General features: G+C 38.4%; 1 protein-coding gene across 2 annotated transcripts in view; it reads left to right on the forward strand.

Annotated features, from left to right (window-relative positions):
• LOC138327884 (major facilitator superfamily domain-containing protein 6-A-like) overlaps window positions 1-14922 on the forward strand; it is a 41802-nt gene extending 26880 nt beyond the window's left edge. The window contains exons 3-5 of one of the 2 annotated variants that reach the window (XM_069274329.1): window positions 1790-3391; window positions 11269-11466; window positions 13897-14922. In XM_069274329.1, coding sequence (XP_069130430.1) covers window positions 1790-3391; window positions 11269-11466; window positions 13897-14108 — 2012 coding nt within the window. In that variant the 3' untranslated portion in view covers window positions 14109-14922. The remainder of the gene's footprint in view (window positions 1-1789; window positions 3392-11268; window positions 11467-13896) is intronic. The other variant, XM_069274330.1, reaches the window with a different exon arrangement.
• Window positions 14923-15443: the final 521 nt, after the last annotated feature.

Raw genomic sequence — 15443 nt, forward strand, 5'->3', positions numbered from 1 at the left:
GCCATATATAGGCGATCGCTTGAATGTCACTATGAAGTCTTCCTTGAAACCCATACAAAATCTTCCATAACTCAATATTAAAGTTAACGTGTTAAGTTTCAGTTCTAAGCTTCACCGTTGCTGGAATTGCATGTACAAAATATATTAATAGTTCTATACTATATCATTAAGGTTTCCGTGTATTGCAGTTGCTCTTAGCAGCAATATGCGTGTGGTATCTAGGAAATGCCATAGGTGGTCTAGTACAAAATTGTAAACATTTCGTCGGCTGACTCGTGTAGGACATAATACCAAACAGCGCTTATTCGATTCCCTTGTTGACAACAATACTTTTATAAAGAGCCGATTATTTTCCGTATATCCATCCATGGAAGATCTAATGCAGTTTACAAATGTCACATGTAACTATTTCAGTTGCTATCGTAACACAGGTGTAATGCAATTACGAATAAAACAAGGCGAAATATATTCTTGTAGGTACAAAGTCGTTACTGTTGGATCTTCAAGGGTTGTAACCATGGTAGCTGGTAGAAAAAAATAAACATTCCAAAACAGAATCAATGCATTTTATAACCTGAGGTGCGAATTTTCCCTCTCAAATGTATAAATGATAGCAATTACGGATGCGTAACTGTTCTCAGAGGTAAAGGTACAACGTTTAATATTGTGAATTAATTCGCAATAATATTATTTTCATTATCCTTATTTAGGAGTTTGGTTTAGTGTAAAGTTGAGCATTTGTCCCTATGAGTTCGTTCCTCCGCATAAATATATAATATATGGTGTTAGTTTCTGTCCCTGCCTATTGTTTCGTATACAGTGGTTTCTTTGTCTTTGGCAGTATGTATATTCCTGTTAAGTGGGAAGATACCACTGAAACAAGATTAATAAAAATTATCATCTGTATCCTAAACGTTATATTTAGTTTCCATACACGTGTACACGCTGTATACTGAGAATGTCGTCCTGAAATGATAGACTTAACGGCCTACTAACAGCTGCCCTGCAGGAAGGGCGTTAGAATTGTATCTGCTGCTATCGTAAAAGGCGACTAAATTTAGGATCATATCTTTTCTTCCTGGCGTATCCCCTGACACCACATCACTATTAGCCTTCTTTTGAGCTCTCATCCCATTGAATAAGGCCCTGTTCCCTGTCCGAGACACACAATAGTCTATAAAATGGTTGATTCTGCTCCCGCTTAGTGTTCATTATTTAGGAAATGGGACGACTGGTTCGCCCGTTATCAGTATAATGTGACCCAGTTTGGCAGTATGCTTCAGTGATATAGTACTATAAAAAAGGCAACAGTTCCACTATACAAGAAGAACCAACACGAACATACCGCAGCCTCCCAAAAACAAGCACCACACTCAATACACGCTACATACATGACCCCTGGCTGTTAATTGCTCAGCTTAAGGTCAAAAGAGAGGAGTTAGGAAGAAGAAATAAAAGATAATATCTCAAATTTAGTTGCCTTTTGCAATTCATGGCAGCAGGTGCAATTATGACGCCTTACCTAAAGGCACAGGAACTTTCAGTAAAAAACAACTAAATCAACCATTTCCCAAGTTTTACCTTCATTCTGGTGTACAAGATTAATTTGCAAATGAAATAGGCACGGAATAAGATGATGCTATCATTGTCTTTAATTAGTGATTGCTATACTTCAATAGTGTTTTTTCAGTTGCTATATTTGGCCTTGAATTGATTAAATCTTATTTCTTGTTGTATTTACTTGTAAAAATGAAAATTAAATTCAATATTTTACATTTGTTTACGACAGGAATGGGATGCCTGTACCCCTTTGTTACCCTCTACATGAAGCACATCGGGCTGACCTCACGAGAAGTTGGTGTGATATACGGAATGATGCCGTTCATTGGGTATCTAGTTCGTCCAATCATCGGTAATCTTGCTGATAGAATTCAAAAACACAAAGTCATCTTAATTACGTGCTGTTTACTTAATGGAGTTTTTCACCTTCTGCTACTTCTTGTACCGGAAAAAGGGATTTATAAGCATTCTGTGAAAATGAAAACCATTATTCATTGTAATCAGTTCAATTCATATATCCACGATTGCATTCCGAAACATTTCGAAAATGGCGTCAATTGCCCAACCTTATTTACGAATTATGTCCAAATCGATTTTAAGAAGTATCGGACATCAAGAGTAACGTCACTTAATAAAAATAAAAATGACCAGGGATATGTTTGGCCATCTTTTTCATGGATGGAGAAACATGGCCTCAAGTGTTCTTTAGACTGTAAAATCAGAGGCGGAAATTCGAAACCGGAAGTGGGTTTTTGTGGATCTCCTGGAAATAATCAGCAACCACAGCGGTGTAAGGACCACATCCTGAATTTAGATCAAGATGACAATTTGGGCATTTCTCTATCACAAATTTACCTATCGTTGAGGAAAGATACTTCCGGGGAAGTTATAATAGAAAAAGATACTAATTGTGCCAACTTCCTTCTCAGCAACATGACCTATAATAGCGACAGTTATTTCAACATGAACTGTCCAGTCGACATGGAACTCTCGTGCAACGTCACGTGTTCGGACGTTACGAACCAGCCTTGTTTACATATGGAGAAAATTGACACAGGTGAAATGACCTTGACCTTCTGGCTTTTTCTCCTTCTATATCTTCTTGCCAATGTATCAGAGGCGCCTATATTAGGCCTTGGGGATGCTATTACTCAAAATATTCTTGGAGGTGAAAAACGGAATTTATGGGGCAAACAAAAGTTGTGGGGTACTCTAGGATTTGCAATTTTCGCTGTAACGTCTGCCATTTTAGTTGACCTTTTGAGCACGGACACAATCACCAACTATAACTTTTCGTTTTATATTTTCGTGTTTTTACTGTCTGTAGCAGCAGCAGTATCGTGTCTTCTTCCGATAGACAGAAATATTTTGTGTGTAAATTTTTCACGGAATTTAAGTGGGTTCCTTGATCACCCAAACATAGTCATGTTCTTAATCGCACTGACGTGTCTTGGGTTTATGCTTGGCGCGTGCGAAACATTTCTATTCTGGTATTTACAGGATCACCTAGGAAACACGCTACTGATTGTCCCTGGAGCGACACTTCTTATCAGTTGCATGGTTGAAACTGTGTTTTTATTTGCATCTGGTCCTATAATCCTGAAGTTGGGACACTTAAACTGTATATACCTGGGATTTGTATCATTTGGGATACGGTTTTTGTGCTATTCGTTCCTGACAAATCCTTGGCAGATTCTGGCTGTGGAGATACTATACGGACTGAACATGGGCCTCGTTCTGGCTGCTGCAACATCATATAGTAGTATTCTGGCGCCACCTGGGACAGCACCCACCCTGCAGGCAGTCATACGTGGCTGCCATTTTGGATGTGGTAAGTGTTAAACATCAACTGTAATAAGTATAATCATTAAGGCATGGAGCTATTTAATAACACTTTCTTACAGCTCGGTTAGTGTCGATAACTAATTTAGTTAGATTTGCTTATTTGTTTGATTATTTCAACGTCCTATTAACAGCCAGGGTCATGCAAGGACGGCCCCCATGTATACAGTGTGTAGCGTGTGTGAAGTGCGAGGTGCGTGTTTTGGGAGACTGCGTCATGTTCGTGTTGTGGTTTCTTGTATAGTGGAACTGTTGCCCTTTTCATAGTGATATATCACTGAAGTATGCCGCCGAAGACATCAAGCAACACACCCCACCCGGTCACATTATACTGACAACGGGCAAACAAGTCATCCCACTCCCTGTTTGCTGATCGCTAAGCAGGAGAAGAAACTACCACTTTTATAGACTTTGGTGTGTCTCGGCCAGGGGATAGAACCCAGAGCCTTCCTATCCATTTTTATTGATTTTCTAAAAACAAATACCAAGCCGCTAAATTATTACTTGCTTTAAAGCGGCTACGTATTTTGTATATCTTGGCTTCTACCACTGCCATATTATAGCATATGGTCATACATGTATTCTATGCGTATTGTGCGTTCAATTAAATCAATAACATTTGTTTTTCAAGAAAGGAAGTGGGACGACTGGTTTGCCCATTTTCAGTATAATTTGACCGGCCGTTGATTGTCATGAGTTTCTGGCAGCAAGAACGTGAGTTCCACTATTACAAAGAGTCACAACACGAACATACTGCAGTCCTCCAAAATCATGCACACGTCACACACTCAACACATCACATACATGGAGACCGTCATAATATGACCCTAACTGTTAATATGACGCTATTCAACCAACCAACCATTCAACCTATCACAAATTTATTTTCCTGTGCTGTAGAATGATATGGCACCCATCAACTCTAGCTATAAGGTTACAAACATGTTCATTAAACAATGCTATACGTTTATCATTCCCATCCAATACCAAACAATGCTAAATAAAGCCAGGTATGTACGTTATTCATGATTGTGACTTTCCGACAAAGCTATATACTGAACGATGTTGGTCCAGCCGTCCGAAGTCTCCAACTTGTCTGGAAGATCTCCTAAATATGTCTGGTATCCCATCCATCTGTCTTCGCCAGAAAGCAAAGATGAATATATTAGTCGTAAATTTGGGTATATAGACTAAGGCTTCTTCGATGAACCAGATCAACAGTTTCGGAATGTAAGTAATTGTGTCTCCTACTCCATTATCCTGAGAAATCCGACTCATTAGACATCTTATCTATATATACGGTGATAGTAATGGAGGATTCGAGGAGAAAAGGCAACCCTTGTTAACTCGAATTCAGATAACACAAGCTCTTTTTATCTGGACATGATATTTAAATTTATTATTTTAATTTTACTGTGGCGCTTATCATTCACTAATACACTCTAGAGCTGTTGATGAACTGAAATATTCTTGAACGTCATAACCCTATAAACTACAGTTAAATATTGCTAAAGAATCACAACTCATTCAATCCATGATTTGTTTTCTTTATTGTATTTATAAATATTGTACGAATCATGCGTGACGTTCATGTACGTACGGATAAAATAACACATGAACCTGGTATGTCAATTTATGCATGTTCAAATTTTCTCCAAAAGACAGTGTCAAGAATTAATTCAAATTTGAACACAAAATATCTGACAATGCATCCACTATCGGTTGTCATAGCAACCCATCCTTCAAAGCATCTTTTGACAGCACATAGGGGTCATGCACATGCTATCCTCAGAATAGCCGATAATATTCACCCCTGATAATTGCACAACTGGTGATGTAATTGAAGTAAAGAGTTTTACAGAAGACTTAAAGGTCATGTACAAATTCTGGTGATTCCTTACTCGTGCTCCAGCCGTTTTCAATATCCATTACATTCTTCTAGGCACCGCTAGGATTCAATCTATGTGACGTCCTTTCCTATCGCATGTATGGTGATTTTTTTTAGAATTCGGTTCCAATTTTCAAACGAGTTTGATGTGATAGTCAGGATTTTATTTGATATTACCTCTTTCTCTCTGTATTCGGATTTTTCGTTTATTTGATTGAATTTCCCTTCATGATATTGGGCTATACCTGGCAAAAATTGAATTTCCAACTGTTTAATTGAGTATCCTTTCTATGCTTTTGGAATTTATTTTTCGGAAATGGTAGTTTTATTGATGAAATTCGAAGTTCCTTTAGTGTAATTGAGATCTCCCCTCTGTGTCAGCTTTAATTCTGCGATGTTAGATATTATCTGGTCCGGACAGTGTCAACCAACGCTTTCATGCAATGGTCCCATTTTGTTATATGGGTATGAGTCATGGTGAAGTATTGGTTTCCTTCGGCCTCCCACTAGTTCTTTTAATTCAACGTTCATTTATTTTATCATTGAGTTCATTTCATGATAAGGTCTACATATCGTCCTTAGGCCTTTCAAATGATTTACAATAGGAATAACATAAAGTTTTCGTAGTGTATACACTTTCTTTTGGTTTTATTATTACTATGGAACCAAAAATATAAAAGTATAATGCTGCATATGACAATAGTTTAGTCGTTGTTACATAGGCGAACCACGAATGTTTCCATGTGATGTAAATTTAAATCGCAAAATAAAGTGCTCGCGAACAGTTCATGGTGTGCAGTATCTAGAAGTGGCTGGTGTGCACATTTGCAGTGAAAACCTGGATCTACTTTATTATTTTTGTGTTGATATAATGCTGCGATTCAGTTTACCGAAATACCAGTGTTTTCTATTGTTCTACTAAGCCAATACTGTGTCTTTGGTATTTGTGGAAAATAAGTGGACATCGTGACAGTTCTGTGTACCCCAAAACAAAAGTAGAAACAGAAGGAACTGTTCCTTTTCTTCGCCTTGTGAATGAATACATTGTTAGAGCCACCATTCTTGGCCATTAATTGCAATAGATGTTCAGGGCCACATGCTCGACATTCCAAACACTACAAAAAGTGCATGGTAGTTACAGTTAAATCTACTATTCTGGTAACATTCGACATTTGCTTTTACTACAAATGTCCCGGAATAGCTTCAAGGTTAAAGTTTTATCGATTTGGCCTGTTTTAATGTCGGGACGACAGGCTTCTAAATAGTTTGCTTCAATTTGAATGTCAGGCGCGAGGCACTGTTTCTCATTGATTCGGAGAAATAAGATATATATCAAACCGACGCTGTTACATATCCTTGTAATGCATATTTATGGAAATCGTTTGGAAATCATATTCAATAATACCACATTTGGAAACCAACATTTTCTGAAATATAACTCGATGTTTCTTTTTAATTGACGCTTAAGCCCGATTCTATCTACGCCCCAAGAAACCAAAGGCAGTTTGGCTGATATATACGATCGATCTGTTGTACGCCGACTTCGAAAACAGCAAAGGAAATGGACTTTTGAGCAATATTTGCATATTTTTTTTATTCAAATAGTTTGAACAACTACAAATATATGCTCCCGTACTTTGGGTTGATGACCAGAGACACATGCACGATCGAAGTGTACATGGTGATTCCGGGTGTCCTTGATATTATTCTGTATTTGCCTATTAAAGATATCTTCCTTAAGGATAGGAACTGATTGTAACGTCATGTTATATGAGTGTAACATCATATTTTTCAGTGATAACGACGCAATTTGTACGCACAAAGTAATGACGTAAGAATCAGTATCTCCCCGGAAGGGAGGCTACTCTGCAATATGCAAAGATGGAACTCGCATAACAGTTTTCAACTGAAAATAAAAATTACTATATACAAGCATTTAAATAGAGGAATCGATATGTTTGGCTTGAGATGAATGTCATTCTTAAACTATTTTTAAATCTTTTAACTTTCATTGAATGTTATAAAATAGCTTGATGTTAAAAGCATTATTATATTTACATCCATTTGTCACTTCTACTACGTAAAATAACAAAGCTAACGCGCATTATGGAGATTGTCTGCAAAGCTCTGGCATCATTATAGACCATAGATTCCATAGGAAGATAATTTAATGCTTAAATATTCATCATAATAACAATACATGTTTCAGAATGTTTTCGATTAGAAAAAAAGATCATTCTGCCTAAAATAATCCTCTATGAGAAAAGAGCGTCTATTTCACAAGTTGATCATTTTCATTGAATACATATCCTACTGACCTCCGAGTTACCATTACAATTATGTCATCGCACGACTACAGTTAATCTCTTAAATACGATGGTCATATCTTTCTACTGTATATCGCTTGAGTTTCATTTCATTCTTTCTTGAAAATAATACAAATGCTTTTAAAACGGCTGTAACTGTTATTGTGGTCCCTTAAATGGCATTGTTTTATTTGGATGACATCATGCTCTAACAAAACAATCGATAATAGAATTTTCTCATTTACTGGAACAGTCCAAACAAACTGCTCACGGACATGAGAGTTGCTGTTAGCTGTGAATTGGCTATCAAAAGGCCCCAAGACACTCATTAGTGTGTCTGTTAGGAACATTAGGCACAAAATGACCATCGCAGGGCTTGGGGTATAAAAAAGTAAATCTACACAAAATGACTATCGCAGGGCTCGGCGTATAAAGTACATCTACACAAAATGACCATCGCAGGGCTCGGGGTATAAAGTACATCTACACAAAATGACCATTGCAGGGCCCGGCGTATAAAGTACATCTACACAAAATGACCATTGCAGGGCCCGGCGTATAAAGCACATCTACACAAAAAGACCAATGCAGGGCCCGGCGTATAAAGTACATCTACACAAAATGACCATTGCAGGGCCCGGCGTATAAAGTACATCAACACAAAATGACCATTGCAGGGCCCGGCGTATAAAGTACATCTACACAAAATGACCGTTGCAGGGCCTGGCGTATAAAGTACATCTACACAAAAAGACCAATGCAGGGCCCGTCGTATAAAGTACATCTACACAAAATGACCATTGCAGGGCCCGGCGTATAAAGCACATCTACACAAAATGAAAATTGCAGGGCTCGGCGTATAAAGTACATCTACACAAAATAACCATTGCAGGGCCCGGCGTATAAAGTACATCTACACAAAATGACCATTGCAGGGCCCGGCGTATAAAGTACATCTACACAAAATGACCATTGCAGGGCCCGGCGTATAAAGTACATCTACACAAAATGACCATTGCAGGGCCCGCCGTATAAAGTACATCTACACAAAATGACCATTGCAGGGCCCGGCGTGTAAAGTACATCTACACAAAATGACCATTGCAGGGCCCGGCGTATAAATTACATCTACACAAAATGACCATTGCAGGGCCCGTCGTATAAAGTACATCTACACAAAATGACCGTTGCAGGGCCCGGCGTATAAAGCACATCTACACAAAATGACCATTGCAGGGCCCGTCGTATAAAGTACATCTACACAAAATGACCATTGCAGGGCCCGGCGTATAAAGTACATCTACACAAAAAGACCATTGCAGGGCCCGGCGTATAAAGTACATCTACACAAAATGAACATTGCAGGGCCCGTCGTATAAAGTACATCTACACAAAATGACCATTGCAGGGCCCGGCGTATAAAGTACATCTACACAAAATGACCATTGCAGGGCCCGGCGTATAAAGTACATCTACACAAAATGACCATTGCAGGGCCCGGCGTATAAAGTACATCTACACAAAATGACCGTTGCAGGGCCCGGCGTATAAAGCACATCTACACAAAATGACCATTGCAGGGCCCGGCGTATAAAGTACATCTACACAAAATGACCATTGCAGGGCCCGGCGTATAAAGTACATCTACACAAAATGACCATTGCAGGGCCCGGCGTATAAAGTACATCTACACAAAATGACCATTGCAGGGCCCGGCGTATAAAGTACATCTACACAAAATGACCGTTGCAGGGCCCGGCGTATAAAGCACATCTACACAAAATGACCATTGCAGGGCCCGGCGTATAAAGTACATCTACACAAAATGACCATTGCAGGGCCCGGCGTATAAAGTACATCTACACAAAAAGACCATTGCAGGGCCCGGCGTATAAAGTACATCTACACAAAATGACCGTTGCAGGGCCCGGCGTATAAAGCACATCTACACAAAATGACCATTGCAGGGCCCGTCGTATAAAGTACATCTACACAAAATGACCGTTGCAGGGCCCGGCGTATAAAGCACATCTACACAAAATGACCATTGCAGGGCCCGGCGTATAAAGTACATCTACACAAAAAGACCATTGCAGGGTCCGGCGTATAAAGTACATCTACACAAAAAGACCATTGCAGGGCCCGGCGTATAAAGTACATCTACACAAAATGACCATTGCAGGGCCCGGCGTATAAAGTACATCTACACAAAATGACCGTTGCAGGGCCCGGCGTATAAAGTACATCTACACAAAAAGACCATTGCAGGGTCCGGCGTATAAAGTACATCTACACAAAATGACCATTGCAGGGCCCGGCGTATAAAGTACATCTAAAAATAAAAGATCGTTATATGTGCTTTTTTTGGCTGTGGACGTTAGGGTTATTGAACTGGACGTATTGCTGTGTCATTTTACATGTTTGGACGAGAACCTTTTTGTTATTAGGACTTTAAAAATCATAAAACAAATCAATTTAAACAAAAGATTGGTTTGTTACAATCCATTGACAGTCATGTTGATATTTTAGTCTCTTTGTCTTCCTAAATGGATTTAACAGTCAAAGGACAGTGGATTGATGACATATGTCATATGGTCGTAAGATAAGGGCGCGCAATGCTACAGTTGTATTGGTGTAATATTGGCACTTATTCAGCTGTCATTTTTTCTATGACAGGATGAATAAACGATTCAACTGAATGACTTTTGTAATTTATAGTTAACAGGTTATTGTGAGGTTATTGGATAATGGTATATAATGCAAGGCGAGGAAATAGATATCGATTGGCCAAGGTTAAACATTCTTATCCTGACCAACTCCTTGTTCATATGAGGCAAAAAAGATAGCATCCGTAATTATTTGCTATCAAGTATTGTTTATTAAGAGTAAATCCAAATAGTCTACGTAAAAGGTATAACCTTGACAAGGAGATTTGCAACAAAACCATCCACTATACAAGACACAAAACGAATATACCGCAGTCTCCCGAAATACACACCACTTACCTCATACACGCGACACACCGCACACACGGAAGGCCGTCCTTACATGATCCTGGCTGTTAAAGATGCTCCACCGCTGACAAATGGTATTTGTTTACTATCAAAAACAGGAGCAGACGATTTAGTACTTTTCATCAGTTACAAAAGTTACTTACTTTACACCATTACCACCATTAAAAAGTTTGAGCTTCTCATTTTACTTCAAGTTAAAATTTAAAAAAATTAATTAATTGCATCCCAAAAAAAAATCCGTGGCACTATATCCTATATGGAATGAAGTACTGATTGCGCATGGACCAAAGAGGCAAAATAAATTATTTTATATATTTTTTTTGTGTTAATAAGACATACATATGTATATATACACGATTAAACACCAATTATTGTTCAAGTGATGGACATCATTTATGTTCTGTCGGCGTTGGAGCATCTTTAATCAAACAAAATCCTATATTTGCTAATATTGTAAATTGTGGACTATTTCTATATAATGAATTATTTCCGTAAATGGTTTATATTATTAAGATTACATAAAATCACGAAATAGAGATTTGGGAGGTACATAACAAAGCCAATACTAGGGTATATTATGCCTGATGTCCTATCCTATTGACATTTACACTCCTGTCTATAACATATTTGAAATTAAATGTTTCCTTTTCCATTCCAGGTAAGGGCCTTGGTAGCGTGCTGACTGGCCTGTTGTACCCGTCGCACGTTCTAGGGATGGTGTGGACGTTCCGTCTGTATGGTGTGATGTCCTTCTCCTGTCTCTTCCTCTACCTCATCTTTAACAAGGTGTGGCTTGAGAGGAAGAAGAGGCTACAGAAAGGCAAGCATAGTATGACAACCATCGAGGAGGACCTCGGTACGCTCTCAACCTGTCTATACAAACTACTGTTTATTACACAACAGTCGCTTGGTCATAAAAGTTCCCCTTCTCGTATTCTTTGTATGGATTATGATGCTAAAAGTCTGATAGTGTATCTATTGCGAAAAACACAGAAGTTGTATGCATAAAAATCGCGAATTTTTACGCACAAGTGAAATTACAGTATAACCGATTATTTTTGTGGATCAAGTTTTCGCGATTTAGGTTAAATACGCGAAAATCGAATTTTGGAGGTTTTGGATTTTCTCTATGTAGCTGTAAGGATATATATATATATATTATTAATTTATTTCTCCACTCTCCAAGAATCTTTTTTGTGACCATAGCAGTGCGCCGCGAATGTAGGCGACTATACGGCATCCACGTTTGCAGCATATAGTATTAATAGTTATTTTAAGAAACATATAGAATAGGACTAATTACGGTTGCTGTAAAAACATGTAGTAGCTCTTGACGATCGGGAAGCTGGCGTTTTAGATCTTGTGTATGGAAAAAATATAATGAGGCTAAAATATCATTTGTTAACATTCCTACCGATGCAATAGGGAAAGTGTTTTGCATTTTGAAATTTAGGAATATTGTTAGAGGGTTTAAAATTTAAGTGGTGGGTTTATCTAGGAAAGTATATAGAGAGTTTAAAAAGGCTGAATATTTACTAAGATGTATGCGGTGTGTCGGCTTATTAATTGGGCTTCACTAACAGTTTATGTAATATAAAGACGGCCTCCTGTGTACAATGTTTTGGGAGGCTGCAGTATATTAGTAGTTTGTATCCGTGTAGCAGTGGGTTTATCTAGGGAAGTATATATGTAAAGAGATTAGGGAATGGGACGACTGGTCTTCCCGTTTACATTATGTGACCAGCTTGTGTGTGCTGTTCGGTTGTCATTATAATGTGACCGGTTGGGGTGTGCTGTCCGGTTGTCATCATAATGTGACCGGTTGGGGTGTGCTGTTCGGTTGTCATTATAGTGTGACCGGTTGGGGTGTGCTGTCCGGTTGTCATTATAATGTGACCGGTTGGGGTGTGCTGTTCGGTTGTCATTATAATGTGACCGGTTGGGGTGTGCTGTTCGGTTGTCATTATAGTGTGACCGGTTGGGGTGTGCTGTCCGGTTGTCATTATAATGTGACCGGTTGGGGTGTGCTGTTCGGTTGTCATTATAGTGTGACCGGTTGGGGTGTGCTGTCCGGTTGTCATTATAGTGTGACCGGTTGGGGTGTGCTGTTCGGTTGTCATTATAGTGTGACCGGTTGGGGTGTGCTGTCCGGTTGTCATTATAATGTGACCGGTTAGGGTGTGCTGTTGGGTTGTCATTATAATGTGACCGGTCGGGTTGTGCTGTCCGGTTGTCATTATAGTGTGACCGGTTGGGGTGTGCTGTCCGGTTGTCATCATAATGTGACCGGTTGGGGTGTGCTGTTCGGTGTCATCATAATGTGACCGGTTGGGGTGTGCTGTCCGGTTGTCATCATAATGTGACCGGTTGGGGTGTGCTGTTCGGTGTCATCATAATGTGACCGGTTGGGGTGTGCTGCTCGGTGTCAGTATAATGTGACCAGGTTGGTTGTGCTGTTCGGGATTTAATTAATATTGGCGAACTCACCTCAATGCAAAAATTGGAAGCGGTGTCATATGCGGTGTCATATGAGACATCATTGTGGTTATGGAGAAGAAAGACATTTATGAAAAATGGAAATGATAATATCCAGAATTTGGTCGCCTATTACGACCAAGCAATGTGGTGCCCAGAATACAAAAACATTGGGTATTTTATAATCGAGATCTGATGCGACAAGGTGATCTATTTTCTTCTGGCTAATCATTGTGGCATTACAGCAACACGTTAGGGCTACTTGTGTCCAGTCAACAATTTGATAAATCACCAAGCTTAAATCCCCATAGTAACGCTAACCTTTCTCTATGTTTATTGTAAGACACATCAGATTAGTAGCCATATATTTATTAGACAAAGCCGATCTGGCTAGCCTGTTCTATCTCGCTATCGTCTTCTTCGTCACCGTCAAGACCACGGTTGATGTCACAGCCAAATTCCTTCCATGAATGAGATAATTAGAACGGAATACATTCTACATAGATTCGATTACTCTGTTTTTGTCTGCAATTTTCTGAGAAGCGTGGTCCAAAATCCAGCACAAATGATATATCTTTCTGGCTGGTGATTCATCTGACGTAATCTCCATGCTATTTACAGATTCTATAATATCTGTGTGTATGTCTAGAACTCTTAATAGCTCGCCATGTTGTTATTATATACATGATGACCTATTGATTTATTTAGTCTGTCGACGTTTTCTTAACAGGATCATTTCCATATCTAGGCCATGTCTACGACACCTGGTCTACACAGAATACATCTAACATTCTTGTTTTATTTATTTCAGATGAAAATGTCACTTCACCTACAAATGTCAATAAAAGTTTATTGGAAAATTCTGTGAACAGCCAATCAGAAGAAGGAATTAAAAGTTTAATGTTGACCTCTGCCACGAACCCATCAGAAGACAACAGACAAGCACGTGATTTCACTTGGCAATCTGATGATGATAATTTTGCGAATATTACTTTGGAGGGTGATAACTCTCAGAGATTATAGCACGACGCTGATATTTTTACATTGAAATATTTTAATTGAACTGCACCATACTTGAATTGTTCTCAGCATTAACATAAAACACAGACTTCACCTCTTTTCTTTTTTTAAGAAAGCTTAGTTGTTATTTCTTGAAGAGTAGAAAGAGCTACACTGGTTTTGACACCATCACTGTTTTATACAAAATTGATATTTTCAATGCATGAATACAAGTCACATGTTGTATAATTGTGTTTCTTTACTTTTGCTACCAAATTACGTATTTCAGGTACCATGTTACACATACATGTAAAATATATCCATGCGTATGTAGTCATCCGTATTGAAAAGACACTGTCCTTCGTGAAATGTCTGATTTGTAGATTACCAATGTCTATATATCAGAAAGCCGTGAGATACATTGCTGTCTTTTGTATGAGAACGGGTTAAACTATGAAACCGGACTTTGAACGAAAGATGCACGGGTTCTCTATATATGTTCTGTTGGCATTGTCTTATTGACATCGATGACCAAGGTGGAGAAAAATAGCTGCTAGTTTACGAAAGACGTCGCTTGGTTATGACATGGGATGGCACACTGTCTCCTCCTGTCTCACGTCACAACACATCAGAAAGACATATATATAGGAAACAAACATTTATACGACATTGCCCATTCTTTTTTTCAGCTTGGTGATTGTTTTTTTTTTTTATTTTTCTCATTCTTCTTAGTTTGAATTGTTGCATATATCTAACATCATAATCCATTTTTCATTACTATGGCGAGTTTTACACGCGAATAGAAACAGTTAAACATTAAACGTGTACAGACATTTAATTTTAGCACGTCTTATTTTCTGATACATCTTATTTTAAAGTCATTTTCCTGAGGCTTATGTGCAGATAAGGTTTATTTTCGAAACTTATTTTTCGGGTATCTGAAGAAAAAAAAACCTCAAGAATACGTAACTATTTGGTTTTCCAAAGGAACTCTTCATAAGCGAAGCCTATCGAACAAAAAAAGCCCCTTTCGTGAACGTAGTCGACTCCCGTCCATATCGCCATTGTTTATTAAATTAATTCCCTATTGTTACATATCTCTATTATGGTCAGATGTAATTGTTGTCGGAATCGTCCTGTCTTTGTAGACAATTTGATGTTTACTGTTTAATAATGTTATTACTGATGGAATGATAAATCCAAATTGGAGAATTCTGTCGCCGTATAGAACATCTTGTATACATAAGAAATGATTGCTGTATACATTAAGAAAAGGCGCCAATTTGTTGATGATAAAATGTTTATTTTAAACATTTAGTCACGCAACCTAAAATGTTTAAACTTAACAGGTGTTCAACT

Source organism: Argopecten irradians, chromosome 7 (assembly GCF_041381155.1).
Source record: "Argopecten irradians isolate NY chromosome 7, Ai_NY, whole genome shotgun sequence".
Classification (NCBI taxonomy): Eukaryota; Metazoa; Mollusca; class Bivalvia; order Pectinida; family Pectinidae; genus Argopecten; species Argopecten irradians.